Genomic DNA, 27,747 nt, shown 5'->3' with positions numbered 1-27,747 from the left:
TCATACCGGTGTGTTTTTGTGCTTCAGTTCACTCGAGGAGGGTGGGATGCCTTCAAGCTTTGTGCAGCTAGTAGAATGGCTAGGCCTTGTTGGCTCCTCAGTGTCAGGTGCTCTCTGTCGTGGAGGCAAGGTGGAGCATCGGGTTTTCCCCCTGGAACGTGGCAACTGAGGTGGAGGGCCTTTCAGCACAAATAGTTCAGTTGAGGCTTGGAGCTGTTGGGACACTCGTGGTTTTGGAGATGATGGTAGCACAAGGGTCTGCAGGGGAGATGATGATTGGTTTGATGTGGATTGTGAACAGGCCAAAGGAACGAGGGGAGTAAGCATGCCCTGCTGCTGAAGCTTGGTAAGGCTGGTGGAGAGGCTGGGCCGCGGCAGGCTGTAACAAGACTCGGTCCCTCTGTATTTGGAAGGAAGTGTGGAGCAGCGAGACTTTACCCTAGAGTCTGGCTCTCTGGGAGGAGGAGCACTTAGTGAGAACATCCTAGTGTCAACATATGATGATGTAATGTCTGCCTTGGAGCCCTTGAGGCTCTGGACTGAACCTTTTTTTGACCAAGGATTTGAAAAAGTTTTCCTCTCTTTCTTATATTCTTGAGTGGAGTCTGAGCAGGGAAGCTCAACGGCTACAGATGTACTTGATAAGTGATCTTCTTCTAGAAGAAAAATAAAAGAAAGGAATCAAAAGACACCAACAAAAACTTAGTTCATGTAAAATAGGAGTAAAGCTCTTAAAAATGGAGATGGCGTTGAAAATTGCACTATATTTACAGGTGGAAGTTATATTCTATATTTGATGCATCATGATGTGGGCATAAATAATTCTGAATCAATTGAAAAATGTCAAAATAATGTTTTATTGCTGCAAAAGTAGAACTCTGTATTGTGAAAATGCAGTAACTGGACTGTCATGGTGTGGGAGAACAAAGCTGACTGAAACGTACAGACAGCTCATTTTACTTTGAGAACCAGTGTTTTGAACTACAGTAATCCCTCAATATTTTGCTTTTTGACTTTTGCGGTCTCGCTCTTTTGCGGGTTTCAACGTAAGATTGTACACGACACACAATTGGCTGATTGATGCAAGGCAACCAACCAGAGTGTTGTGCTGAGGGGTGGACTGGCCATCGGGAGCAGCGGGACATTTCCTGGTGGCCTGGCCCGCTCAGTGATCGCCGAGAGGGACTAAAGGCTTGGTTCGGGTTCCACTTGATTATTTTAAATAAACAATCCATGCCGCTCACTCAGGTGTAAGACAGAACCCTCACCCCCTCCTTTCTTTTTCTGGGCAGACAGCCTCAGAAAAAGAAAGGAGGGGGTGGGGGTCTGTCTTATACCCGAGTGAGCTGCACAAGTGGCATAGATTTTTTATTTAAAATAATCAAGCGCAACCCGAACCAAGCTTTTAGTCCACCTCAATGATCACTGAGGAAATATCCCGGTGCTCCTGATGGCTAGTCCGCCCCTGGATGCTGATTGGCTCAGTAACCGTAGTATCAGTCTGTCTGCTCTCTTTCACTGTGCTCTTTTAGAGCATTTAGAGAGCTTAGAACATTGTTATAACATTGCACAAGTGTGGGAAGGGTTTATAAAGCCTTAAACTACATATAAATACTGAAATAAATATAACATCCCTACTTTGTGGATTTTCACCTATCACGAGGGTCTCTGGAATGTAACCACCACGATAAGTGAGTGACTACTGTATTTTGGCTTCTATGAAGCTAAAGAGAAAAATGATGTTGACAAGAGCCACACTATATGAAGGTTGTGTACATGTTTCCACTTGAAGCAAAAACAGCCAGGGGTAGCTGTCGCTGCTAACAAAAGATAATCAAGAGAGTAACCCCAAAAGTTTTCACCCAACTAAAAAAAGGCTAAGCAAATTACAAAGTCTGCAAATGATCTTCAGTGGTTGAAGATCAGGACTTGTGTGCCATGTTTCTTAATTAAAAACCACAATAGAAAATGATCCCATGTTGAAGATACTAACAGTCATTCTCACACTCTACAAGACAAGCATCATGGGAACACTAGAAAATGGGTGAAGTAAGAACATCCATCGTCAGACTATTATGTATCTGACTGCACTCACCACTTTGACTCTTTGTTCATTTAATTTCCAAAATCATGTTGGAATAAAAATTGTTTAATACCGTCATGTATAACAAAATATATATATTTTTTCTTATAAGTATGAGAGATTCTATGCTCAGGATTTAGTTTGAACTGTGATAAAAAAAAAAAAAAAATCATCTAACCTTTTGCCCCCCTCACCCCAATTATAATCAAATTGTGAGATGCCTAAAGATTTCCACCCCCAAGTTATGTTGTAATAAAAATTTTAGTCTTACCCAACAAGCCCAGTTTGCGCATGAAGGAGTCCAGATCTACAGTAGCAGTCTCCCCCGTTTCATTTTCATCCTCTTCATTTTCACCTCCATGTGTTTGTCCCTCTTGCTCCTCTTTCTCTTCTTCATTGCTCCTTTTTTCATACTCTTCTTTTACATCTTCGTGGTCATTTCCTTCCCCCTCACTAACTTCAACTTTTTGCTCTTCTTGGCTTTCATCTTCAACTTCTTTTAATAACTTCCCATCTTCTGCATTACTTTCATTAGACCCTGTGGGTTCATCGAGATTAATCTCAACCTTCACTTCTTCCTCTTCATTCTCCACTTGGCACATGTCATCTTCTTCTGGTGCAACATCCACTACAATATCTATGTTGGCAGGGAAGCAGGGGACCGGGCGTTCTGCGGAGTGAGTTTTGGCACATGCTTCTTTGTCGTGATCAAGCAGGAACTCCATCAATGCCATGTTCTCTTTCTTCAGCTGTTCCCGCAGAGAACGTGGTACATCTGGGATCATCCACGCAACCAACATGCTGAGGAACATGGCGAGGTTCTGTCGGAAAAAAATACAAGATGGATCTTTTTTCCTTTGCTAAAAAAACAACAGTAATTTCCGTGAATGCTATGCATTTATTAACCTGTAATCAAACCAGTCTGTTCCAGCAGATGCAGATGAGCTGGACTGGTGCACATTAACTCTGAGGAAAACCTTTCATATGGACAACAATTGGTGCTGAACTCCACCAATCAGGTCCTTGTTGCAAAGTGGTCGGATAGAAGATAAACCTCACTAAAAGGCACATGTTGGGACTTTGCCAAAAGGAATTTGAATTACTCTTTGACCTTGCGCGGCATAATCCTTTGACTTGATCTAATCTACCTGAACAAAGATTGAACTCTGGCTACAATTCAAAACAGTGTGTTTACAGGAAACGGAGATCTGATCAACATCACAGTCACATATAGTGTTGCAGCGTCGTCTACTGGGGATAACTTGACCAAAAAGGACTGGTAAAGAAAATATTTTCCAAAGTAACAAGTGTCTTTGGCTGGAGTGAGGCATCATAATAATTTGAAGCATGCAGACCCCGAGTGACTCTGCCAGATTCTGGCTCTGAACTCAGTAGGGCATCTCCGAAAAGTCCTGATAATTAGCTGTGCACTGATACTCTCCTTCCAGCCTGGTTAAGCTCATATCTCTGCCAAGAAGACCATGATCTCTTCAAGGAAAGGTGCCAAACTTACAAGATCATTTTCCAGACCGGAAGCTGCCTTCTTGCCAGAAGCACTTGACTCCTTCAGTTGTTAGATGTCTCAATAAATTGGCAGTTTTAGGTTTTTAAGTACCACTTTACTAACGTCATTAAATTAATAACCATCTATTTATTAATGCTTTATAAAAGGTCCAGTATTTATTCATTAAAATGGTTTGATAGTTATAATGTAACATTTATTAATTGTTTACTTGTCCATTATAAGGGTTTAATATTTATGAAAAATTTATTTTTCTTAGGATGGATTTATCCTTTATAAAGTTTTATTAGTTTTATCTTAGACAATCAATAATAGTCCTTTATTAATAATTTTAGAAGATTTGTTCATCTGATTAGGTTTATTTTTATTAAAGAAGATTTGTAAATTTGTTCTCAAATAAATGTATTCAAGAAATATTAAGTTAATTTTATTTGCTAGTTAATAATCCTTCAGGATGTATTGATTTTTTAAAAATTTTACTATAAGTGTCTTTATCCTTTATTTAGTGATAAGTCTTATTTTAACCCTCCTGTTGCCCTTGGGTCAAAATGACCTACAATGTCTCGCAGATTAAATAAATTACACGACATTAAAACTGATTTGCTTAGCCACCGAGAAATAGTTTAATAGTACACGAAAAACTGAAAGCTGAAAAAGTTTTATGATTTAAATTTCGGTGTGTGTGTGTGTGTGTGTGTGTGGGGGGGGGGGGAATTAGAAGTCAGACACCACTTTTAAAAACAGGCATAAAAATACCATCTGTTGCAAATATGTTTGATACCTGGAAGAAGATTACAAAGGCCAGTCTGGCAGCGAGCACAGACCAGTACCGTTTGGAGAAGGTGTAGGCATCTTGTCCCCACGGTGGATCTCTGTAGTCCTTATATCTAAAAAACACAGAGACTGAGAGGATAAACAAAAAGCAATCTTGATCAGCATGACTGAATGTAGGGTAAAAAAAAAAAAATCTGCTGATGCAAAAAGTAGTATCTGACTGCGCTGCAACTGATGGTGACTGCAGAACGACATTAACAAGAGAATCTCCAACTGTGTCAATGCCAATTTATTTATACAGCACATAAAAACAACAACAACAGCTGACCAAAGTGCTTCGCAGTTAAGACGGATAAAAAAATAAAAAGTACATCTAGTGCCACAACATGATTTAGGATCTCAATTTCCTCACAAAATGTCTCTGAGTTGTTGTGGGCTCATAAAGCCAACTTACTATAGCTTCTGTAAATTATAAAGAGCTTGAGCTGTATTTTGACACCTGCTTATGACAGGAAACATCAGAGACAGCAGCCCTAAATGTTCAGGTCTAAAATCCAGGCCGATGCTATTTATATAATAAAAGTGGCCCATATCGGTCTCCATTTAATTCAAAAGTTTACTCCAGTAAAATAAATTATAAGCTTTGAGGCAGCTGCCAAGGTGGGTGCAAAGCAGGCTGAGGCGGGTGTGATGTGAGCGAAACAAAATAATGTGTGCCACCTAAAATACAGTTTTACAAGCCATGCACCTGACAAGCTATGATTTTCAAAACTGGCCACTCAGTGCATGTCCACAAAGCTGGTCAGAATTTAGTGAAATTGCAATTTTAACCAATTTTCCTCAATCTCGAGTCACCAACTAGACTCAAACAGTCGCATCACAGTAAGATACTATCTTGAGATTCGTCCTCAGTAAGACGCTGCAATCCATGCCATTTTTTGCTGTAAACGTGGCGTTAAGCTGATGGCTAAAAGAATTAAAGGAAGGTCGAGGTAAGTCAAGGGTAGGAGAATCACTCTGACCTGCACATGGTGACACCGGTGATGAGTGTGGTGTTTGGTGCTGTGCCAAGAGGAAAGTTGCTGACATTGAAGTAGGACAGCGAGTGCTCCGTATAGCCACTCATGGTGCCGTTTACACTGTACATGTACTGGTAAATCATTCGAGGAACAAACTCCGATGTGAAGGAGATGACAAATGCCTGAAACATAAATACGAGTTAAAACGTCATCACTTTTATGATAACATATATAAGTTACTGCTGACACATCGTCAGTCTATCAAACTGCAATGCCTCAAAACTTTCTTCACACAACAGATTTAGGATGAGTCATAACACTGACTGACTAACCATTATTAAGTGTTGTAAAGTTAATTTCCTGCTAGTCACTTTTTGTGACATCTGGCCACAAAGAGATGTAGAACTGTAATATTAATGGTCAGAAGAAAAAAAATGTCTAAAGATCTATGACAAATTAAGAGAAATTAACCTTATGACGCAGACTAAAAACATATCAGTAAAACGCTTGATGTCAGTATAAGACAGTTTGAACCGAAGGATGGCTAGTGAGGGAGCGAGCAGCGTGTCTCTAAGAAAAATAAGAGGGAGGCCCTGGACGTGACATGGGCTGTCTCTCGTTCTTTTTTGTTCAGTTCTGAAAATGGCAGACGCTCGGTTTGGTTTGAGCTCTTTAGCATTTTTCACACAAAGCTTTTAATTAAAAAAAAAATCAGTAAACAAGTTCTCAGCTTCTTTTTGCAGAGAAAAACAACTGTTTGGACGAAGGCACAGGTTTCAACTGTGAATTTTGGAGCTTTGACAAGACGGGAGGTTTGTTTCCAGAGGTCACCCTGTTAGCTTAGCTTGTAGCTTAGCTTCTCAGCTTAGCTGCTTTTAACGATCCAAAAATGCGATTTTAGACAGTTAAAATTGATTTTAAAGAGAAAAGAAAAAGGGAGTGAAGAGCACCGGAGTTGAGCTTTTTGTCATCCAGTGTCTTCAGTAGAAAGAGAGAGACACGAAGAAACAATAAAGCCAATAAATGAAAACGAGGTAGATAATTTTCATTTATCATGCGATTAATTGATTTGTTTATCGCAACAGGCCTAATGTAAGAAACATTTTTTATTCTGTAATTGATATATATTTGGATGTAAATTAGTCTCCAATACATCAAAAACAAATGTTTCTTTTTTGGGTACTGCAATGATTTAAAATGCAGTACAGACAGCAGTTTACATTTCAAGTTTAAAACAAGAGGTTCACCAAAGTCCCACTTCACTGAGAGGGATTTGAATAGTGAATGTTTCTAGTTTTCAAGATGAGTTTTTCCAAGTTTTTTTCTGGACTAGAATTTAACAAGTAAAGAATAATGTTTATGGTGCAAAATATTCAAGTGAGTACGGGATACACTGTGTATAGGAACAGAAGTAATTAATTATTTTTTCTTGTCCCAGGCAGCGCAGAGTGATGTATTCTGATGGGTGGAGGGAGCAATTTTATCTACAACCAGGCATAATGGTGGAGCCAGGGGGTGGCCAATGGTGGCCTTGGACCCATTCAAGTTAAGAAGCTCACATGAACTGACGTACAGAAGGTATTTCCAATTCCCCCAATGTCAGTGAATGCAGCTTTTAAGAAAGTCTAAACAAGAACTGATAAAATGTTGGCCTTTAAAACAGACAATACAATAAAACAGGGTTTTGTATGATTAAATATGTTCCAGAGGTCTTATAAGTGTGGCTGGTGTATTATCTGCTTAGTAACACAGTGTTTGTCTGTGGTGTTTTAGTAACCAAGTAAATAGATTGTATCAATAAGACTGTGCCTTTAAAAACTGAGCATTACTAGCTACCCACGGACAAACTACAAATGATGTACAATAAGAATTGTATACCTGGATTATTGAGCATGGACTTTGTTGTTACAATGAAAATTGTGTTTTTTAGCTCACTTGTAGACAAAAAAAGGTGTAAAAGAGACACACAAACACTTACATTGGTAATGACAGAGAACTTGCTGATTCCACAAAGAATGTTGAACCAAATCCCTGAAGACAGCATGAACAAAGAGACAAACGGGGGAAAGGGAAAAAAGTGTCCGTCCACGTTTTGGGTGAACATTTGTGTAAAGGAAAGGAGATGGAAATTCAGAGTGGAAAATGATAGTGATGAAGGATTTTTCACACCTAATATAAAGACTGAAAGAGAAGTCATCTGTACCTATATCTTTACACCTCACAGCGTCCGGTCGCCGGATCTCAGTGACAAATTTTGCAGCATCGAGGCGGATCTCAATAATGTTGTTGAGTAAAGCAAATGCAGGTGCCAGCGGGAGGGAAGCCACAAAAAGTGTCACAAATCCGTACTGGATTACTGTAATAAGATAATATACATAATATTATATTGTGCCGTTGCAGTGCTGAGTGAGTCAATGCATAGAAAGAGTAAGAGACTAAATGAGACTCACTCATTTCCATGTACTCCGGGCTAACGCCCTCAAATGGTTCAAGGGTGAAGTCTTTGTCAAATTGTTGCCTTGGTCTTTTCTCCTCTTGCTCATTCTCTTTATCTTCTGCAGCTCTTTTATTCCCCTTTTCTTCTTGTATTGTTCTGTACATCTTTTTCAGCTTACTGCAGAAAGTAAAAAAAAAAATTTTACAAAAACTAAACAGACAAAAAAGCAGCAGGGCAAAAGTATAACTTTTACAACACAGTTCTGATTCTGCAAAAGTCTGGATGCTATGAAAGAGCAAAATAAAAAGTATTTTTTAATATAAAAAAAATGCTTAAGGAATTATAATAATATATACATACGGTATGAGAATTTCAAACACATTGTTTTGAATGAGCTGCTTTCCAAGCATGATCATGCTGAGTTGGATGCAAAGCTCAATGAGGCAGCCTGGAGGAGCGCACTGTGGATCATTAAACAAGTCTTTAGGGTTCCTAACCGTTTCATTAGAACATTAATGTATTACATCTTAATAATAATAAAGCTGCACAGACCTCCTCCATACGATAGTCTCCAAACATGTAAACATAATCACCAGGTCGCCCTGCAAACCTGTAAGAAGAGAGGACTAAGTCGCATAAAACAGACTGGATTTTTGTCTTTGAGGGATGAAAAGTGTAACCCACCTGCCCTTGAAGAAGGCAACATAAAAAATAGGTGCAAAGGCATTCATGGATTTGAGGAAAAATGACTTAAAGATTAACCTCTCCTCAAACTCCTCCTCTGTTTTTGGAAGTTCTGTTGAAAAGTAAACAAAGCAGTAAACACATCAACAGAGAACATTAATTTGGCATTTAATGAGTAACAGTAAGTCTCATACTGGATTCACAAGAGTAGTTTAATGAAATTTGTTCGTTCTGATCCTAAAAACTGAAAAAACATTTAATGAATGTTTTATGAATATATATGTAATATATATTTATAGTCTAATCTAGCATAAAATGTTTTTTAGTTCAACATATTTGTAATATATGTTTATTGCATAAAATGTCACTTTAATCTATTATGAAAATGGTTAAATATATTTTTTTGGTTTCATTGCATGTAATACATTCATTTAACTTTCATTTCATTAATCCCTTCTGTCTGTTTCAACATATTTTATGTCTTACAGGACAGGACAGGATTAACTCCCTCCCACCCCAAAATAAACCCACTGTGAATAATTAACATTTCATAATTAATACTCGACTGCACCTATATTTAATACATTACCAAGTTCAGTCAACCAGACAGCGATTGCACCATAGATCTCCTCTAACACCAGAACAACCAGCATGTTGAGAACGATGCCTGTGGTGATGACCGTCATCCTGACTCGGGCCTTGGCTTCAGGATCAGGGTTCATGGACCACACACTTAACATGCAGATACGGTAAACTACCACCCCAAACACTGCCGAGAAGGTTACAAACATCTGAAAACACACAAACCAAATGCACACAAAGAAAAGTCATGATACAAAATTAAGAAGGTATGATTTGTATTTTTAGTTTTTACAGACTTTTGTTTGTTTAATGATATTTTATTGCAGTGAACAGCTTGATGACCTAAAATCAATTGTTTTGACACTAAACTGATCCGATAAGTGAATGAATTTGGAGAAAACTGAAATTTGATGTCAAATTAAAGATTAGAAAAAGATGAAATACAGTTTATTTCTATTAAATACCTCTTAGATGATCAAAAGAATAACAATAATGACCCTTCCGCCTTGCTGATCCTCAAGTTTATCAAATAATTAGCCAGCAATGACAAATTAATACATAAGAAAACAAAGAGTCTGAATGCAGTACCAGCAGTAGAATGGTGGACACATTGATGAGGAAACCAGGCAGGTGATCCTCAGTGTCCAGCGACTCAGGTTCTTGCTGTCAAGACAAACATGGATAAAATTTAATCACAAATGTGTACTTCATGGTGTATTACAGTGGAGTAACTGTAGTAGGGAACACATGTTCTGCACATAAACACATGTGTGGTGGAAGGAGCATGATGGAGCATCTGAAAGGACATAAACCTCCTTCCCTTTATGTCTCCAACAGTAATCTGGGCTAATCTCAGGCTGGTAAGCTGCTCTGGACTCAACCATAGACTGTAGGGAAGGAGGGGGTCATACAAATATAACCTCATAACTGCAGAATTATTCCATAACTTTTTGTACTAACAGCTTATGAGAACTGTATTTTCTTTTAAAGAAAAATAGGTTAATTTTAAGATAAGAACAGTCCATATAGAGGTGTATTTGTGTGCTTCCACAGCAGGTTTATCCACTTAGTGTGTGCTCAGTGATACCTGTGAGGCCAGCATCTGATCAGTCTCTCCATCTACGCCTTCTTCAGCTTGAGTCAGCTAAAACAGGACGTAAAAACAGCATGATTAATAATACAAGTTGTGTTACAAATATTATAATTAAAATGCAAAAATGCAAATAAATTACCTTCTTTGTAGCTTGTGCTTTCATCTTAGCTTTTTTCACCTGAAGAGCTTCTTCATATTCAGGCCTTAGTTCATCCTGCAGAGTATGCAAAAACACACAATGAATATTTGCACCAGAAACAAAAACCCTTAAATCATATGACTATGTAAGATTTTTGTACGTATTTAAAATTTCACGTTATTTGTGGTTGAGATCGTAAATCAAAATTTAAAAAAAAAAATGCTTCATTCTCATAAATTACCAAAAGTATCAGTTTAAAATTTAAATAATTTTATTATGAATATGCTGATAGGAGTTTGTGTTTCAAAAGCACCAGAATTTCAAAATGTATTACTTTTAAAATTTAAACCATTTCATGTTTTTTTAAGAGTGTGCATTAAACTAGTAAAACATTTCCTACCTGAACCCGCTCCTACAGGCAGTAGAGACAAAGAGACATGAAAAGAAAGAAAAAGAAAGAACAGCTTTGTAACTTTGTGTGTTGTGACCCTGCTGGGTCATCTGGTCACCCCGTTTGTCACTGCTACCAGTCTTTAGCCATCTGATCCAAATTCAAATTCAATGCTTTCACTCAAATCACGTTTAAAGGTGGTTTGGACCTCTTGTTTCCACATATGCTTGAGTCTGAACAACAGTCTGTCCTAATCCCCAAAGTAGCCTTCCCACGCTAATATTTTGTCTCTGGAAAACTTGATTCACTTCTGGGTCACACAGTCATGTAACTTACAACATACGCTTATTCCTTTTACAAAAATATAAAACAATATAAACTCTTCAAACAAATTGTTTAATAACCGAAATGCATCTGTAGACAATAATAAAGTCCAAAAGGAAAAATTAATCATGTTCACATAAAAAAATAGGGCTCTGAAGAGTTCCTGGAAACATAAACAAAAACTCTGCCACTGTCCCATTAAATATTTTGAATATGCAACTCTGCAGGGCAAATACTGATCAGAAAATGTCAATGTACATTAAATATGGGTGTAGTTTTTCCTCATTCCAAAGATGTTTTCAACCCAATGAATAGATTTATTTTGGCTTGAATTAATTCTGTAGTCACTTAATAACTGTCACTGATATTTAGCAGCTTTATAAGAATTTAAGGGATTTATTTATTGAACATGTCGTCTGTTTGTTAACATGGTGTATTGATTTAGAGCTTTAATCAGCCATGTTGCTTTTTTGTGGAATCTGGACATAAATTATGAGTTACTGAAATAATTTAACAAGATCTATTCTAAGGACCTCTTAATGAACTAAGGTGACCCTATACTGATGCAGGTCTCAAGGTAAAAATCAAGTCTGCTCAGCTGCTGGCTGATAATTAAACATCAATCCATGGGAATATTTTGAAGATAAGTTTAAAGGAAGCAGAATCACAGATCCTCATAATTTTACTAAAGTTTTAATATACCGTTTAAAAAATCCGTAACACAATGGTTCATTTTATCAGGAATTTATTAATCAAAGTGTATTATTGCATGGGTGAATTTACCTGGTTTAATGTTTATTTTAATTGCTTTAGATATGAGGTGCTTTTAATCACAGAACAACATCACATTATAATCACCTAATTAAACAGAGCTGTTATGTTTATAGTGAAGTTGTGTAAAACAGCTGACGGCTGCCAGCACACTGAATGTGCTGTGGTAGGGTTTTACAGGTTAATATCTACAATTTTAGCTCTGACACCGAGCTCTCTTTAGATGCATCCTTCTGATGCAAGCAAACCTTGGCAGATATATACTTCTCCATTGTGTGAATCAGGCCACAACTTCTGCAGATGCGGAGAGTTCTGATGGGACTGTGACTATATTTATTTACAGTAGTCCCTCAAATACCATGAAGTAGGAATAGTAGTACAAGTAGTAGTAGTTATATATATATATATATATAAGTATTTGAACACCCTGCAACTTTGCAAGTTCTCCCACGTGGAAATCATGGAGGGGTCTGAAATTTTCCATCTTAGGTGCATGTCCACTGTGAGAGACATAATCTAAAAAAAAAAATCTGGAAATCACAATGTATGACTTTTTTAAATAATGTATTTGTGTGTTACTGCTGCAAATAAGTATTTGAACACCTGCCAATCAGCAACAATTCTGGTCCTCAAAGACCTGTTAGTCCGACTCTAAAAAGTCCACCTCCACTCCACTTATTATTCTAAATTAGAAGCACCTGTTTGAGGTCGTTAGCTGCATAAAGACATCTGTCCACCCCACACCATCAGTAAGACTCCAACTACTAACATGGCTAAGACCAAAGAGCTGTCCAAAGACACAGAGACAAAATTGTAGACCTCCACAAGGCTGGAAAGGGCTATGGGGCAATTGCCAAGCAGCTTGGTGAAAAAAGATCAACTGTTGGAGCAATTATTAGAAAATGGAAGAAGCTAAACATGACTGTCAATCTCCCTCAGACTGGGGCTCCATGCAAGATCTCACCTCGTGGCGTATCAGTGATCCTAAGAAAGGTGAGGAATCAGTCCAGAACTACACGGGAGGAGCTGGTCAATGACCTGAAGAGAGCTGGCACCACTGTTTCCAAGGTTACTGTGGGTAATACACTAAGACGTCATAGTTTAAAATCATGCATGGCACGGAAGGTTCCCCTGCTTAAATCAGAACACGTCCAGACCCATCTTAAGTTTGACCATGACCATTTGGATGATCCAGAGGAGTCATGGGAGAAAGTTCTGTGGTCAGATGAGACCAAAATAGAACATTTTGGTCTTAATTCCACTCGCTGTGTTTGAAGGACAAAGAATGATGAGTACCATCCCAAAAACACCATCCCTACTGTGAAGCATGGGGGTGGAAGCATCATGCTTTGGGGGTGTTTTTCTGCACATGGGACAGGACGACTGCACTGTATTAAGGAGAGGATGACCGGAGCCGTGTATTGCGAGATTTTGGGGAACAACCTCTTTCCCTCAGTTACAGCATTGAAGATGGGTCGTGGCTGGGTCTTCCAACATGACAATGACCCGAAGCACACAGCCAGGAGAACCAAGGAGTGGCTCCGTAAGAAGCATATCAAGGTTCTGGAGTGGCCTAGCCAGTCTCCAGACCTAAACCCTATAGAAAATCTTTGGAGGGAGCTCAAACTCCGTGTTTCTCAGCAACAGCCCAGAAACCTGGCTGATCTAGAGAAGATCTGTGTGGAGCAATGGGCCGAAATCTCTGTTGCAGTGTGTGCACACCTGGAGAAAAACTACAGGAAACGTTTAACATCTGTAATTGCAAACAAAAGCTACTGTACCAAATATTAACATTGATTTTCACAGGTGTTCAAATACTTATTTGCAGCAGTAACACACAAATTATTTAAAAATCATACATTGTGATCTCCTGATTTATTTATTTTTTTTAGATTATGTCTCTCACAGTGGACATGCTCCTAAGATGAAAATTTCATTCTAAACAATGTTTCTAAACTCTAAAAGAGCACAGCCTGACTCCAGCTGCACTCTGCCACCTGCCAGCACTCTCGGCCACGCCCATTTCTTTGCTGCAGAGCGGAGATATGACACGCTGCAGGAGGAAGCTTATCCTGCAGTTGTGGGCTGTACACAGGTGCAGAAGGTGCTAAATAATTTTAAATAATTTATTTTAAATAAAAATTCCAAGCCAGCTCATCCATCAATCAGCCAATTGTGTCAAGACCAATCTTACTGTGAAAAAACGCGAGCGAGTCCGTGAAAAACGAACCGCCAAGTAGCGAGGAACTACTGTATTCCTTAATACTTGATATTTCTTTATTGCCTTTATAATAAGTCACCCCAAAAGACAGCAGGCTTACTGAGTTTACCATAATTTTAGAAAATTTGCTACATCTGAACAGAAGCATCAGATCAGACAACATGGAGTCAAATCACTCAAAGATTCAAAATGTTTTCAAAACAACAGATGTAAACGGGCACTTTGAGGCCATCTCCAATAGAGTTACAGTCCCTTTCAGGGTTAGAATGTGAAAACATCAATGTGTTAGGGAAATTCAAAGGTCAAAAATAACTGTTGGTTTACCAGGAAAAATAAAAACTTAACATGCATGACCTGGGTTATGAGGTCACAAGGTTATCACTTAAAATATTACTGACTCTGATTTTAAAGCAGATGGAAAAAAAGAACAGAAAAATTTTACACATTATTTTCTGGCACAATGAATGAATAGTCCCAGCTTTATTTGTGTGTACACACCATTTCCCAGAGTGTATTTTATTACCTCTTCATCCTCCAAACTCGTCAGATCCCAGGTATGCCTCAGACACATCTGTCGCCTTTTCCATTGCTCAAGAAACCACGCTGCTGCAAGAGTCAACACAACAAGAAAACTGATGGAAATCATAGAATATAAAACAAATGGTTCTATTTAATGATTTTATATGACATTTTAAAATCAAACTTTAGTAAAAAATTTTGATGAGACAAAAAATGAAGCAATTTAAGAAGTTGTTGTTCATCTGCCTCAGTGAGCCTTAAGATGGCAACATCTGACTAAAACTGTATTCATGAAAGCTTTGGAGAGCAGCACCCGCAGTTCAGTTCTGGTTGCCTCTTGTCTTACCACTTAAACTTCTAACAGTATAAAATTTCATTATTTTTCTGAAAGACAGTTGCAACATTATAGCCAATGTTGTTTTTCTATACAGTAACTAGTGTGTAAATAATATTAATAAATATTTCTACATAGCCAATCTGTTGGGCAGAAACCCATGTCAAAAAATCCTCAACAATACAGGAATTGTAAAAACAACAACAACCAAAAAACAACCAAAAACAAAATGATAACATGTTAATATATATTAAAATATTGCCTCCTCCTTGAATCACCACCTTATCGTGGTGGAGGAGTTTGTGCACATGATGAATAGGAGCTATGCTGTCGGGGCTAATTGTAATTGCCCCTGGTAGAGTCTCCCAAGGCAGGCTGGTCCAATGTGACAGGCCAAACAGAGTGATTTCAACTCAAATGGACTCAAATGGACAAAAATCAGCAAGGATAACAGTGTCCCTTGCCTGGACATGGTTACTGGGGCCTCACCCTGGAGCCAGGCCTGGGTGAGGGGCTTGTTGGTGAACCGACCGGGTCTCTCTCCACTCATGGGGCTCGGTCAGGCTCAGCCCAAATAAAAAACAGAGTTGCCTTCCTGCAGACCCACCATCAGTAGAAGGGGCCATATGAGTCAGGTGTATGACTCCATGGGCACTGACCAAATGCAGGAGCCTTGACGCTCTGACCCTGGCTAACCAAAGATGGCTCTTGGGACATGGAATGTAACCTCTCTGGCGAGGATGGAGTCTGAGCTTGTGTGTGAGGTTGAGAAATACCGACTAGATATAGCAGGGGTCACCTCGAGGCACAGCATGAGCTCCTTAACTAATCTTCTTGAGAGGGGCTGGACCTTATTCCACTCAGGAGTTTCCAATGGTGAGGGGTGCCGAGCTGGTATGGGTCTACTCTTAAGACTGCAGTATACTCGCGCATCCAGTCAGCCACACGGAAACTGTGCACACTGTGCGCAGAGGGTTGAGACTTCATACTCAAACGTCCGCCCTGAGCGACTGCTGTCAGCTCCACAGACAAGGGGTGTTTACTTTCAGGACAAATTGAGGTCACTGACTGGTCATTTGCTGACACGCCTACTGGATTGATTGAGGTTGCAAAAAAAAAAAAACAACAAAAAAGCGAGAGCTGGCAGCCCCAGCCGCAGCAGCGTTCTGTTTATATGTTGTTAATAAAAAGTTATTTAAAAACTTTTAAAAAAAACAGAGAGCACTGGCCTTGCAGTCCACACATCAGACCAGACCACTAGAAAATTTCCAGACTCTCCCGCAGCCACACTGGACCCGATTTTAATTTGCTCGTGACAAATTCCTTCATTTCTCACCATTTCAGTCATGGCGTCAACAGAGGAGGAGGAAGAGATTGCTTGCCTTTTGGCAAAAACAAAAAAAAACAAAAGAAAAGGCCAGATGAGGGATAAAGAAGGGGAATTTAATACAACGGTGTCTCATACAAAACAGTCCATCGCTGGGCAGTTTATTGTGCGACATGGAGTACGCGTATGCGGTCGTAAAAATTGAGTTTTGCACGGACATGCCCTGTGGGCGTCCGCTTCGACTCTAACCAGATACGCGCAGAACTCCACGGACCCACGTACATGCAAGTATGCTGGAGGCTTTAGTCCCCTGTGTTGGTGACTGTGTGTTGGAATTTTTTTTGTTTGTTTTGGACACCTGGGTGAAGAGAGGAGCCGAGCTGTCAACGGACCACCATCTGGTAGTGAGTTGGATCTGATGGTGGAGGGAGATGCTGGACAGACCCACTAGAACCAAATTTGAAGTGATGGTTTATTGGGAACGCCTGACAAAAGAACCCATCAGAAAGATCTTCAACTCACACATCCGAGAGAGCTTTAAACCATATCCCAGATGAGGTGAGGGACACGGAGTCAGAGTGGGCCATGTTCTGCACCTCAATTGTTGAGGGGGCAGCCTTGAGTTGCGGTGGCCATCCTTGAACTCAGTGGTGGACACCCCGGGTCAGGGAGGCTGTCAAGCTGAAGAAGGAGTCCTATCGGGCCTTGGTGGGTGGTGGGACTCCAGAGGCAGCTGAGGAGTACCAAAGGGCCAAGCAAGCCACAGCCTTGGCTGTTGCTGAGGCAAAAGCTTGGATGTGGGAGGAGTTTGGTTGAGGCCTTAGAAAGAGACTATTGGCTCAGAGGAGATTCTGGGAAACCATCAGGTGGCTTTGGCAGCGCTTTACCAACACTGTGTTCAGTGAAAGCAAGGGGCTGTTGACCTCAACCAGTGATGTTGTCAGGAGATGGAAGGAGTACTTCTCATACCTTCTCAATCCTATGGGCATGTCTTCTACGAAGGAAGCCGAGCTGGGGGACTTCGAGGTTGATCTGTCCATAACCGTGGCTTAGATCGTCATGGTAGTTAAAAGCTCTACGATGGCAGGGCTCCAGGGATGGATGAGATCCGCCCTGATTTCTTTAAGGCTCTGAATTTTGTAGGACTGTATTGGTTGACATGCCTTTACAACATCACATGGACATCGCGGGCAGTGCCACTGAATTGGCAGATGGGTGGTGGTTCCCCTTTTTAAAAAGTGGGACCAGAGGGTCTGCTCCAATTATATGGGCATCACTCTCCTTAGCCTCCCTGGTAAGGTCTATTCAGGGAAAATGGAGAAACGAATCCGATCGTTGGTTGAACCTCAGATTCAGGAGGAAAAATGCGGGTTCCGTGCTGGATGTGAAACACTAGACCAGTTCTTTACGCTCACTAGGATCCTCGAGGGGTTATGAGAGTTTCCCCATCCAGTCTACATGTGTTTTGTGGACTTAGATAAGGCGTTTGACCATGTCCCTCAGGGTACACTCTGCGTGTGTGTGGGTAGTGGGGCTCCACGAGTATAGGATTGGGTGCCCGTTGCTACAAGCTGTTGGATCCCCATTTTATTTTTATTACACCTTTATTTAACCAGATAAAAACCCATTGAGATCAAGACCTCTTTCACAAGGGTGACCTGGCCAAGAACAAGCAGCAGCAGTACATGTCATAAAAAAACAAAACAAGTAGCAAGATTATACTATACTATACAAGCGGTGCCAGAGTTTGGTTTGCATTGCCCACAGTAAGTCAGACTCCTTCAGGGTGGGAGTTGAACTCTGTTGTCACAGATTTTGTTCATAACTTTTGAGGACAGAATTTCTTGGTGCAGCCACGGGGCGGAGGGAGTCCGGTTCAGTGGCCTCAGGATTCCATCTCTGCTATTTGCAGATGATGTGGTCCTGTTGGTGTCATCATGCCGTTATCTTCAGAACTCACTGGAGTGGTTTACAGCCAAGTGTGAAATGGCTGGGATGAGGATCAGCACCTCCAAATCTGAGGCCATGGTCCTCAGTCGGAAAAGGGTGGATTGCTCTCTTCAGGTCGAGGGTGAGGTTCTGCCTCAAGTGGAGGAGTTCAAGTACCTTGGGGTTTTGTTCATGAGTGAGGGGAGAATGGAGCACGAGATTGACAATCGGATTGATGCAGTGTCAGCAGTATTGTGGATTCGGTCTGTTGTGGTAAAGAAAGAGCTGAGCTATAAGGCAAAGCTCTCAGTTTACCCATTGGTCTCCCACCCTCACCTATGGCCACAAACTCTGGGTAGTGACCGAAAGAACGAGATCACAAATACAGGTGGTTGAAATTGGTTTTCTCCGCACGGTAGCTGTACTCTCTCTTAATAGATGGGTTGAGAAGTTTAGTTATCTGGAAGAGACTTGTAGTAGAACTGCTGCTGAGGTGATATGGGCATCTAGTAAGGATGTTTGTTCCTTAGGTGCATCCCTAGGGATGTGCTTCCCGCATGTCTGACTGGGAGGAGACCCCAGGCAAGACTCAGGACAAGCTGGGGAGACTATGTCTTTTGGTTGGCCTGGGAATGCCTTGGAATCCTTCTAAAAAAGCTGGAAGAGGTGGCTGAAGAAAAATATGCCTGAGCCTCCCTGCTCAAGCTATTGCCCCCGTGACCTGACTTCTGAATAAGCGGAAGATAATAGATGAATGGATGGATATAATATTGCTTTGGTATCACTGTTTTTAGAATGACGGTGCCAGAAGCAGATGGGTAGACACGCTTATCATCTCCCCCCTAAGAAACCTTGAAAATGTTTTGCTTTCCTCCCTGGACTCAGATGGATTCAGTTGGTTCTGATAACACTAAGCTGAGCCTTGATGAGTTTTGTAAAACTAACTATTTCATTTCAGGAAGTTAGAACAGACCAAAACTACCTAGGCAGAGCAATGCATTAAAAGTTTTGTACTTGCTTGTACAGTACATTGACTTTCTGTGAGACTGACTGTTCTCCAAAGCTTTGTACTGCATTAAACTTGACGAAGACTACACATGATTGTGAATTTGTTTTTTTCTACAACAATCTGCTATTTCCAAATGTGCTGAAATGGTTTTACTTACACTGACAGCAATTCTTTCTTAATTTATTTGTATACCTGCTTTAAACAACCACTCATTTACAAAATGGTACTGAGGAAAACCTGTGTTGAAATGTACTTTTCATGCTGTATCATTATGAGGAAAGTGTACTGTCAGCGTGTCAATTTACCCCACAGAGACATGAAAATAGCAAAGAGGACAGTAGCTCCATTGTCGAACAGGTATGTGGCTCGGGCCAGAGAACACACTGTACTCAGTTGCCAATAGTCACACACAGCATCACACAGTGGACACATTGTGATGTTCAGGTTTTCATCACATGTCTCCTGACTGAAATATGCAGGTGAAAACACATGGGAAATATTATTTTGATATATAAAATGGTAACTTCAATGACTAAAATAAATAACTTTGGACAGTCTACTCACCTTGGCACGTTGGTATCTACAGTAAATATGCCGTACAGGAAGACAATGATGCCCAGCACAGAGGGAGGGATAAGGAGCTGAGTATAAACACCCAGCCAGGCAAAATACAACCCAATCTGCTCTCCAAAGTACTTCCTGCAAACAAGAAAAAGCACACAAACTATATGCCTGGGTTTGCAGATTTTAATCATTGACTTAAACCATTAGGCCATTTTATAAACCTAAATCTTGAATTAAGTGTTAAAAACAAACAATATAAAGTCTTCATTCTGAGAGAACATTACGTTTGGCTTGAACATTATAGGTGTTGTTGTACTGGTCTAAAACTGAAATAAACCTTTTGATCACCATTATTTATTTTGGTATTTATGTCCATGTTTACCACAGCACTCAAAAACTCAAATCATTTAGATTAATACTGTAGCTTAGTACCTGATCAGATCGACAGGCTGATATTTGAACATGACCCCATAGTTGGCCCATTCTTCATGGAGGATCTGAAAAACCACCAAACGCATTACACACATCACACTGATTTAGAGTTAAAAAAACAACAAGCAAACTGTCTTTTAATTGATTGTTGGCACAAAGATCATTATGTTGTGCTGAATTTTATGGTGAGATGAACCTTGTGCATGATTGCTAGCCTTAAAAAATTGCCTGGGAATGTTTCTTCATTCAAAGGTAGAGCACGGCAGGACAAGTTCAAGACTCACTGCTATAAACATCCAACATATTTAATGTATGTGTAGCCATTTTTAGAGGTCTGAAACGGAGTATTGTTGACAAAATTACAAATTTCCATTAGTAAACAACTTAAAGCGATGAAGACCAACTGATGATGATGGGCTTCCCAGTTCCATTTTAATGCAAATGAAACTGTAGATTCTGGGGGTTCCTCTGACTGATGAAGTTTTTTGGATGAAAAATGAAATGTTTCAACAAAAAGAAACTGTCCAGAGGACCTGACTTAACTTTGTTGGATTTTTTACATGGATTATTGAGCATGAACTTTGATGAAACTGTAGATTGTTAATGTCTAACAAGAATGAAATGTGTCACCTTGACTGGCTCCTTTAAACAAGTCCTACTGGTTAGTCATTTTTAAAAGCAAAATCAGAAGTCAGTCAACTTACCTGTCTGTCATTTAGCTGATCTTTGCGTCCTCTTCTTGTGAATGACCCCTAAAGAAAAGAGGGACCAGTTCTTTGCATGAGACACACCAGCTTACTAATCTTTTCTCATATTAACAATAGCAGAAGTTCAGTCAGCACACAGTGCTAGTTGTCTATAAATTTGCAAGAAAATATTTGGTGACAGAATGAATGAGTGGGAGTGTTCACATTGGGCAGGACACACTGACTGAACAGTCAAGGAACTTGGATTTGACAGAATGTGGCCAGGACATACTCTATGGCTATCTGAAATAATGCAAAGCACCATACAAGCCTTTGTAGTCAACGCTTTGCTTTTGTAAAAAAAAAGTATTTTAACAGCTGCTGGACTGCATTGAACTAAACTGAACTGCTTGCATTGGACCTGAAGATAAACCAGGTTGGATTAATTGCACTGAATATAACTGGATTCAATGTGGACTGCACTTATTCCAAATTATTTAAACTGAAATGCAAACAGATTTTAATTGGACCCATTTACTGTTTTGCAAACACAAAAGAGTGAGTACACCAGTAAAGCTCCAGCTTGTGTTTTACTCACATCATGAAGAGAGAAGGCAGAGTCATAAACACCCTGAGCCAGTAACGAATGGATGCCTTAACACAAAAAGGAAACGTACCACAAATTCAGTTTGACATCATTGACAACAGAAAGACATCAAGTGTTTCTACAATATTAACAAAAATTGATTTTTAATGAAGATGAACCTCACCAGCAGTTTGACATGTGCGAGTGCAGGTAGTGCGTGAAATAATCTCAGCAACCTACAAACACACATAGCATTGTAAAGCAAAGGACGAGAAACCCTGATGATACTGTATAAAGTGAATTAAACAATCAATATTATTCACAGAAGCTTTTATTGAAGATCTTATCCTATAAACTCACTATTCTGCTTCGTGTTGCATTGTCAAACAAAGTTGCTGTGGAGTTGATATCATACCTGCAGAAAATTACAAAAAACAAAAACTATTTTAACCCAGGTATTACAAGTTGATATATTTCACACTACTATATTTAAATAATGTACAGCAGTCCCTCGCTACTTTGCGGTTCGTTTATCACGGACTCGCTCTATTGCGGTTTTTCAAAATAAGATTGGACATGACACACAATTGGCTGATTGATGGATGAGTCGCACGATCGGCATGGAATTTTTATTGAAAATAAATTTTAAATTATTTAGCACCTGCTGCACATTTGTGCAGCCCACAACTTCAGAAAAAGCTTCCTCCTGCAGTTTTGTGCAGCCCATACTGCAGGATAAACTTCCTCCTGCAGCTGATCAGCTGCAGAGGAGAAGTGGGCGTGGCCAAGAGTGCTTGCACTGGCAAAGAGCAGAGAAGACAGGGAGCTGAAATCATGACATTCTGCGCTCTTTTAGAGTGTTTAGAGTGTAGAAACATTGTTTAGAATATTGCAAAAGTGTAGGAAGGGTTTAAAACATCTATATATATTTTTTTTTTTAATTATTATTATTATTACTTATTTATTTATTTAAATAATAAAATAAACTACTACTTACTACTTGTACTAATATTCCTACTTTGCAGTTTTCCACTTATCGCTTGTCTTCAGAGTACGGATACCCCGTGATAAACGAGGGACTACTGTATATGTAAATAATTTATGTCACAGCCACGTCTTCTCATACAAGAATAAATAAGAAAATTCTTTGGTGTAATTCAGATATTATCCAAGTTTAACTGAATTAAATATTATGTGGATCCAAATTAAGCCATCCTGTAGGTTTTCTTTTGTAAAACATTTCCCTTCATGTGCAAGAGGCAGCTCGTACTCACAGGTGGAGTTTATCTCTGATGAAAGGGTGCTTGAGTGTTTTGAAACGGATGCGTGACTGCGAGTCTCTGTGGATGTCAATGTCGGGAACATCAGGCTGAAACGGTTTGTTCAGTTTGGCAACAACAGAGTCCCACATTCCAGCGATGCCAGTCCGTTTCCGCAATTCACATTTCTGTTCAATAGAAACATTCATAAAAATGTTTTGATTGAAGCTATATTCTGATTACACTGAGTTTGTCTAATTTTAAGTATAGTCCCTTTTGCTGCAAACAGAGTTGTGACCAGTCAGTTAATTGACAAAGAATCATTAAGTGAAATCTCTTTAAAAGTGACTATCGTTAAAATAATGCCACTAAATTAGTATATGGGAAGTTTGGAGAATAGGCAAACATGTTAAAAATATTTCTTATGTTCTATGAGTCAGTAGTAAAAGAATATATAGAGAACAACTGCAGAGGAATGATGAAGAGGTCAGTGGAAGGATAAAGGTTTCCCAGAATAACAAAGCCTTTTAACAACATGAATAGTGTCTAACTGTCTTATCAAAATGTTATGGCTGAGGTGTGCATATCTCATTTGTTTAAAGAAACGTCTGCAATACAAGAATATATACAATCCTAAAGAATAACAGAACTTACCTTTTTCACAGCTACTTTAATCTTCTGTAGCTCTGCTTCACGACTGAGTATTGACCATGGGATGTGTAGCCGAATGAACCCTAAACCGTTTGCCCTCTGCACAATAAACATTAACACAGAGTAATAAGAAACAGAAAGATGGAAGACATTTCGATACAGATGGTATGCCTGCATGACCCTGTTCAGGGTCACAAGGAGCTGGTGTCTATTTTGAGCAGTCATTGTGTGAGAGGTATGGTACATCCCAGTCTACAGTCCATTAAAGCGCTACATAGTCACACTCCTGCCTAGAACAATGAAGTTTTGCTAATCTTATATGCATGTTTATGGGCTGTGAAAGAAAACCAGAGTGCACAGATAAAACCCCCAAACACTGGGAAATTACGCAAACTCAACTCAGAAAAGTCCAGAGTTGAACCTAGGATCGTATTGTTGTGAGGCAACAAACTAACCAATGCTGGAAACTAACCAATGCATCACAAGTCATGCAACCTTGTTATATCCGTTATATCCATCCATCTATCCATCATTCGTGGCTCAATGAGACTACCTGCATAAATAAAGGATAAATGAACAAAATGTGTTGATTAATCCAGAGTCAAACCATAGCACCATGTGGTGAAGATGGAGCTATGCTGCAAGACAAAAGCTCTCAGTTTACCAGTTGATCTACGTTACTACCCACACCTATGGTCACAAACTCTGGGTAGTGACCAGAATAGAGTACACAATACTGCAGAAGTCGCACAGATCCGACTATCATTCTTGAGCTTCATTCTTCTCTTGCTTTGTGATATTACTCGTTATATTCAGCTTTAGTAAAATAAAATAAAGAAAATGTTACAGCGCATATTACTTAGCACCTCAATGTTCAAGCAACTATTCAGAAACATCACAAACGTATTCTGATTCAGGGCATAACTTTCACAGGGCTGCTCGATTATGGATGAAATAAAAAGCAATTATTGTGGTCAATATTGAAATCACAGTTATTGAACAGGATTACTCAGAGTTAGGAAACGATACATTTATTTCTCTTGAAAACAGTGAATTGCCAAATATTTTTTCTTCATGCCTTCTTGTTGAAACTTTTTCTAAAATAATTGATGAGAGTCTAATCAAATGTAGGCTATGGTATAAAATAATAAACAACAAACAGCAAATAAAATCAACATCTCCATTATAAATCATTTTTATGAAGTTTTATGACGTAATCACACTTGGTCACCTGTCTTATGTTGGATTATTAAATTTTCAATAATTAAGTGAAAAAAAAAACTTAAATGTGTGAATACCGACAAACTTCCAACAAAAAATACAAAAAATATGACCAATATGTTTACATTTTATAGAACATTTATTGACTTTGTAAGGTGCTTAAAAATCTTCCTTTTAGAAATTTATACATAAAGGTTTTGCAGTATTTTTGTAAAATCAAGTTCCTTGCATGTACCATAATTTTCGGAGTATAAGCCGCTACTTTTTCCACACACTTTGAACACCGTGGCTAATACGGACCCTTTCCAAAAAATTAGAATCATGGAAAAGTTGTTTAACTTCCATAATTCCATTCAAAAAGTTAATCTTTAACAGATGATAGATTCAGGGCCCACAATTTAAACAATTTCAAGTATGTTTATTTTTACATAATTTGGGCTTCCAGCTCATGAAACCCATGAAAACAGGATTTCAGAAAATTAGAATACTGTGAAGAAATCAGCCCACACTACTTCTCAGTTTTTGGAAAAAAAAAAAAAAGAAATTAGGATCACAACAAATCAGTCAAAATATGGTACTTTCAAAACGATATGTCAATCTTCAGTACTTGGTTGGGAATCCCTTTGCCTTAATCACTGCCTCGATGCGACGTGGCATCGAGACAATCACTCTGTGGCATTGCCTGAGAGTTATGGAAGCCCAGATTTCTTTGATGCTGTCAGCTCTTCTTTGTTGTTGGGTCTGGTGCCCGTCATTTTCCTCTTGAGAATACCCCATAGTGGGGTTTAGGTCCAGCAAGTTGACTGGCCAGTCATGCACTGTGGCATGGGCATCAAACCAGGTTTTGGTGCTTCTGGCGGCATGGGCAGGGGCCAGGTCCTGCTGGAAAATGAAATCTGCATCTCAATACACACTGTCAGCAGAAGGAATCATGAAGTCCTCTAAAACATTCTGGTCGTCTGTTGCGGTGAACTTGGATTTAAGAAAGCAGAGTTTACCAACACCTGCACCGGACATTGCACCCCAAATCATGACTGACTGTGGATATTTCACACTGACCTCAAGCAGTATGGGCTCTGTTCCTCACACTTCTTCCTCCAAACCCTTGGACCTTGATTTCCGAATGAAAGGCACACTTTACTTTCATCGGAAAAGAGGACTGAGGAACCCAACAGTTGGAGCCCATCTCCCGGATGCGTCTGAATATGGAGGTTTTTGAAGCTGTGACTCCCACCTCATTCCACTCTTTCTGAATCTCTGCCAGATTCTGGAATCTTCTCTGTTTGATAATCCGCTGAAGCCCATGGTCATCTCTTTTGCTGGTGCATCTTCTCCTGTCACATTTTGTCCTTCCACTAGACTTCCCATTGATATGCTTGGACACAGCACTCTGTGAACAGCCAGCCTCCTTAGCTATGAACTTTTGTGGCTTACCCATCCTATGGAGGGTATCAATGATGGTCTTCTGACCAGTTATGTCAGCAGTCTTCCCCATATTGAACCGAACTGAGCCAATTGAACCAAACTGAAGCAATTTAATGACACCTGGGGAAGCCTATGCAGGTGCTTTGAGTTTAGTAGAGTTTAAAACATTCATGCCCTGCAACATTTGGGCCGATTTCTCCACAGAATTCTAATTTTTTGAAATCCTGTTTCTGTGGGTTTCATGAGCTGGAAGCCCAAATTATGGCTGAGGCTGCCTGCCGGGGAGGAGTCGATGGGGGACAGGATGGCACCCAGAAACCATCTTATCTCCAGCAAACTGGTTGGTCCACTATTGGAATATTTAGTTTGGAAAGTTACTTCAGCCTCTTTTAGCCTTACTCTGGGTCATTAGCCTCCTACACAAAAAGTTATTGAAAAGACTGCATGAATCTAAAATTCCCACTTTAATGTCTTAAAATTTTAGATTTAATATGGTTTAAAATTAATGATACTGTGTTCTCTTTGACTTCCTCATGATGATGTTTAGGACACTGCTGTCTCTCATACTTGTTTTGTTCAGAGACTTGATTTGTTTTTTTGTTTTTTTTACTGGAAACTTTTCTGAACAGCTTTCAGCTGATATGACCCAAAGTTACCAGACTTTCAGGTGAGGCTTCAACAAAATGGTCATACATTAAGCTACAAATTTCATTTCTGCCAACGAGCATATAAATTAGTTTGCCTCTGTTTGTTCTGATCATCATGTTTTTGCCTTCGCATAGGTGCTGAAAATTTGTTTACCCAAATCATAGAAGTTAAGATATTTTTCTGCTTTATACTTTGAAACTGAATTATAAAACTGAATTAATTACACATTGCTAATGGGCACTCTCTTCTAACCATAAAATATAGAAGAGATTTTAATGTAACCCCAGAGTTTATTGTTTTGCCAGCAAACGCACTGCTGAACAGTGAATCATTTTCCTAGAAGGTCTTGTAATCCAGCTTTTGGCTCAAGTTACTTACAGTCAGCGTTTTTAATCTGCAACCAAAGCAGCAGCTGATTTAACACACAAGCAAATGCACAAAGAAAACAACACAAACAAGGCCAAGCCATGCACAGACACTGACATTTAAAGAATAGAAAAACACACACTTGCTATAAAGTAAAAGATTAAAAACAAGCAACAGATAAACTATAGATGCATACCTCTTTGTCTCGCTCAATCTGTAGTCCGGCCTCAAGCAGTCCTGCTTCAAACTCCTCCCTCATTAAAACCTTTTCCTCCTCAGACAACTTTGACTCTTCTGAGTCTCCTGCAGCAGCACTGGACACACCAGACTCCGCTTCAGTTTCCAACCGTAATGGTATCATCAGAGGAACAGTCCCGTTGGACGAAATGGAAAGGCGTCCCCTAGATGAACGCCTTTTTTTGTATTTGTAGCAAAGCACATAATCCACTTTCCTCTTGCCATCAGCAAAAAAAAGCCCAGGTCCCAGATCGATCCCAGACTCCTAACAAAAACAGACACAGGCAATTTTTTTAACTTAATTGAAATTCAGTGTAGAATGCTGCATTAAAGGATGACTGTTTAACACTTGAGATGTGTTTTAGGTGAATATTTGTGTCCTTACTGGGGGTGGGGGCTCGTTATCCTCAGGGGGGTTGACATGGCCTCCATTGGAAGGATCGAGTCCATATCCAGACAGTGATCGGGCCAATGAAACTAGCGTCGCTGAGTGAAGAGTCGATGACTCACTCAT

The 27,747-nt window shown here is 39.6% G+C and overlaps 1 protein-coding gene across 1 annotated transcript; it reads right to left on the bottom strand.

Moving 5' to 3' along the window:
• LOC119416281 (anoctamin-1) lies at positions 1-27,747 on the bottom strand. Its single transcript, XM_037683496.1, has 27 exons — positions 27,619-27,747; positions 27,193-27,498; positions 23,340-23,435; positions 22,701-22,873; positions 21,787-21,841; positions 21,611-21,662; positions 21,439-21,494; positions 20,859-20,906; positions 20,155-20,219; positions 19,723-19,857; positions 19,464-19,624; positions 14,564-14,646; positions 10,734-10,745; positions 10,334-10,408; positions 10,189-10,245; positions 9,690-9,764; positions 9,109-9,310; positions 8,520-8,631; positions 8,388-8,445; positions 8,196-8,296; positions 7,849-8,012; positions 7,602-7,754; positions 7,377-7,429; positions 5,402-5,580; positions 4,387-4,492; positions 2,355-2,904; positions 1-656 (listed from the first exon to the last, which is right to left on the bottom strand). The coding sequence occupies exons 1-27, from the start codon at positions 27,745-27,747 to the stop codon at positions 1-3; spliced, it is 3,912 nt and encodes a 1,303-aa protein (XP_037539424.1).

This window comes from Nematolebias whitei, chromosome 10 (genome assembly GCF_014905685.2).
Source record: "Nematolebias whitei isolate Nwh7 chromosome 10, NemWhi1, whole genome shotgun sequence".
NCBI classification, from domain to species: domain Eukaryota; kingdom Metazoa; phylum Chordata; class Actinopteri; order Cyprinodontiformes; family Rivulidae; genus Nematolebias; species Nematolebias whitei.
This window is presented reverse-complemented; position numbering and strand designations above follow the sequence as displayed.

Coding starts and splice junctions, on each gene's coding strand:
- LOC119416281 (XM_037683496.1), bottom strand. CDS start 27,747: ATGAGTGAGTCATCGACTCTTCACTCAGCGACGCTAGTTTCATTGGCC. Junction 20,220..20,858: donor ATCAGCTAAATGACAGACAG/GTAAGTTGACTG, acceptor GTGGTTTTTCAG/ATCCTCCATGAAGAATGGGC. Junction 10,246..10,333: donor AAGCACAAGCTACAAAGAAG/GTAATTTATTTG, acceptor GTCCTGTTTTAG/CTGACTCAAGCTGAAGAAGG.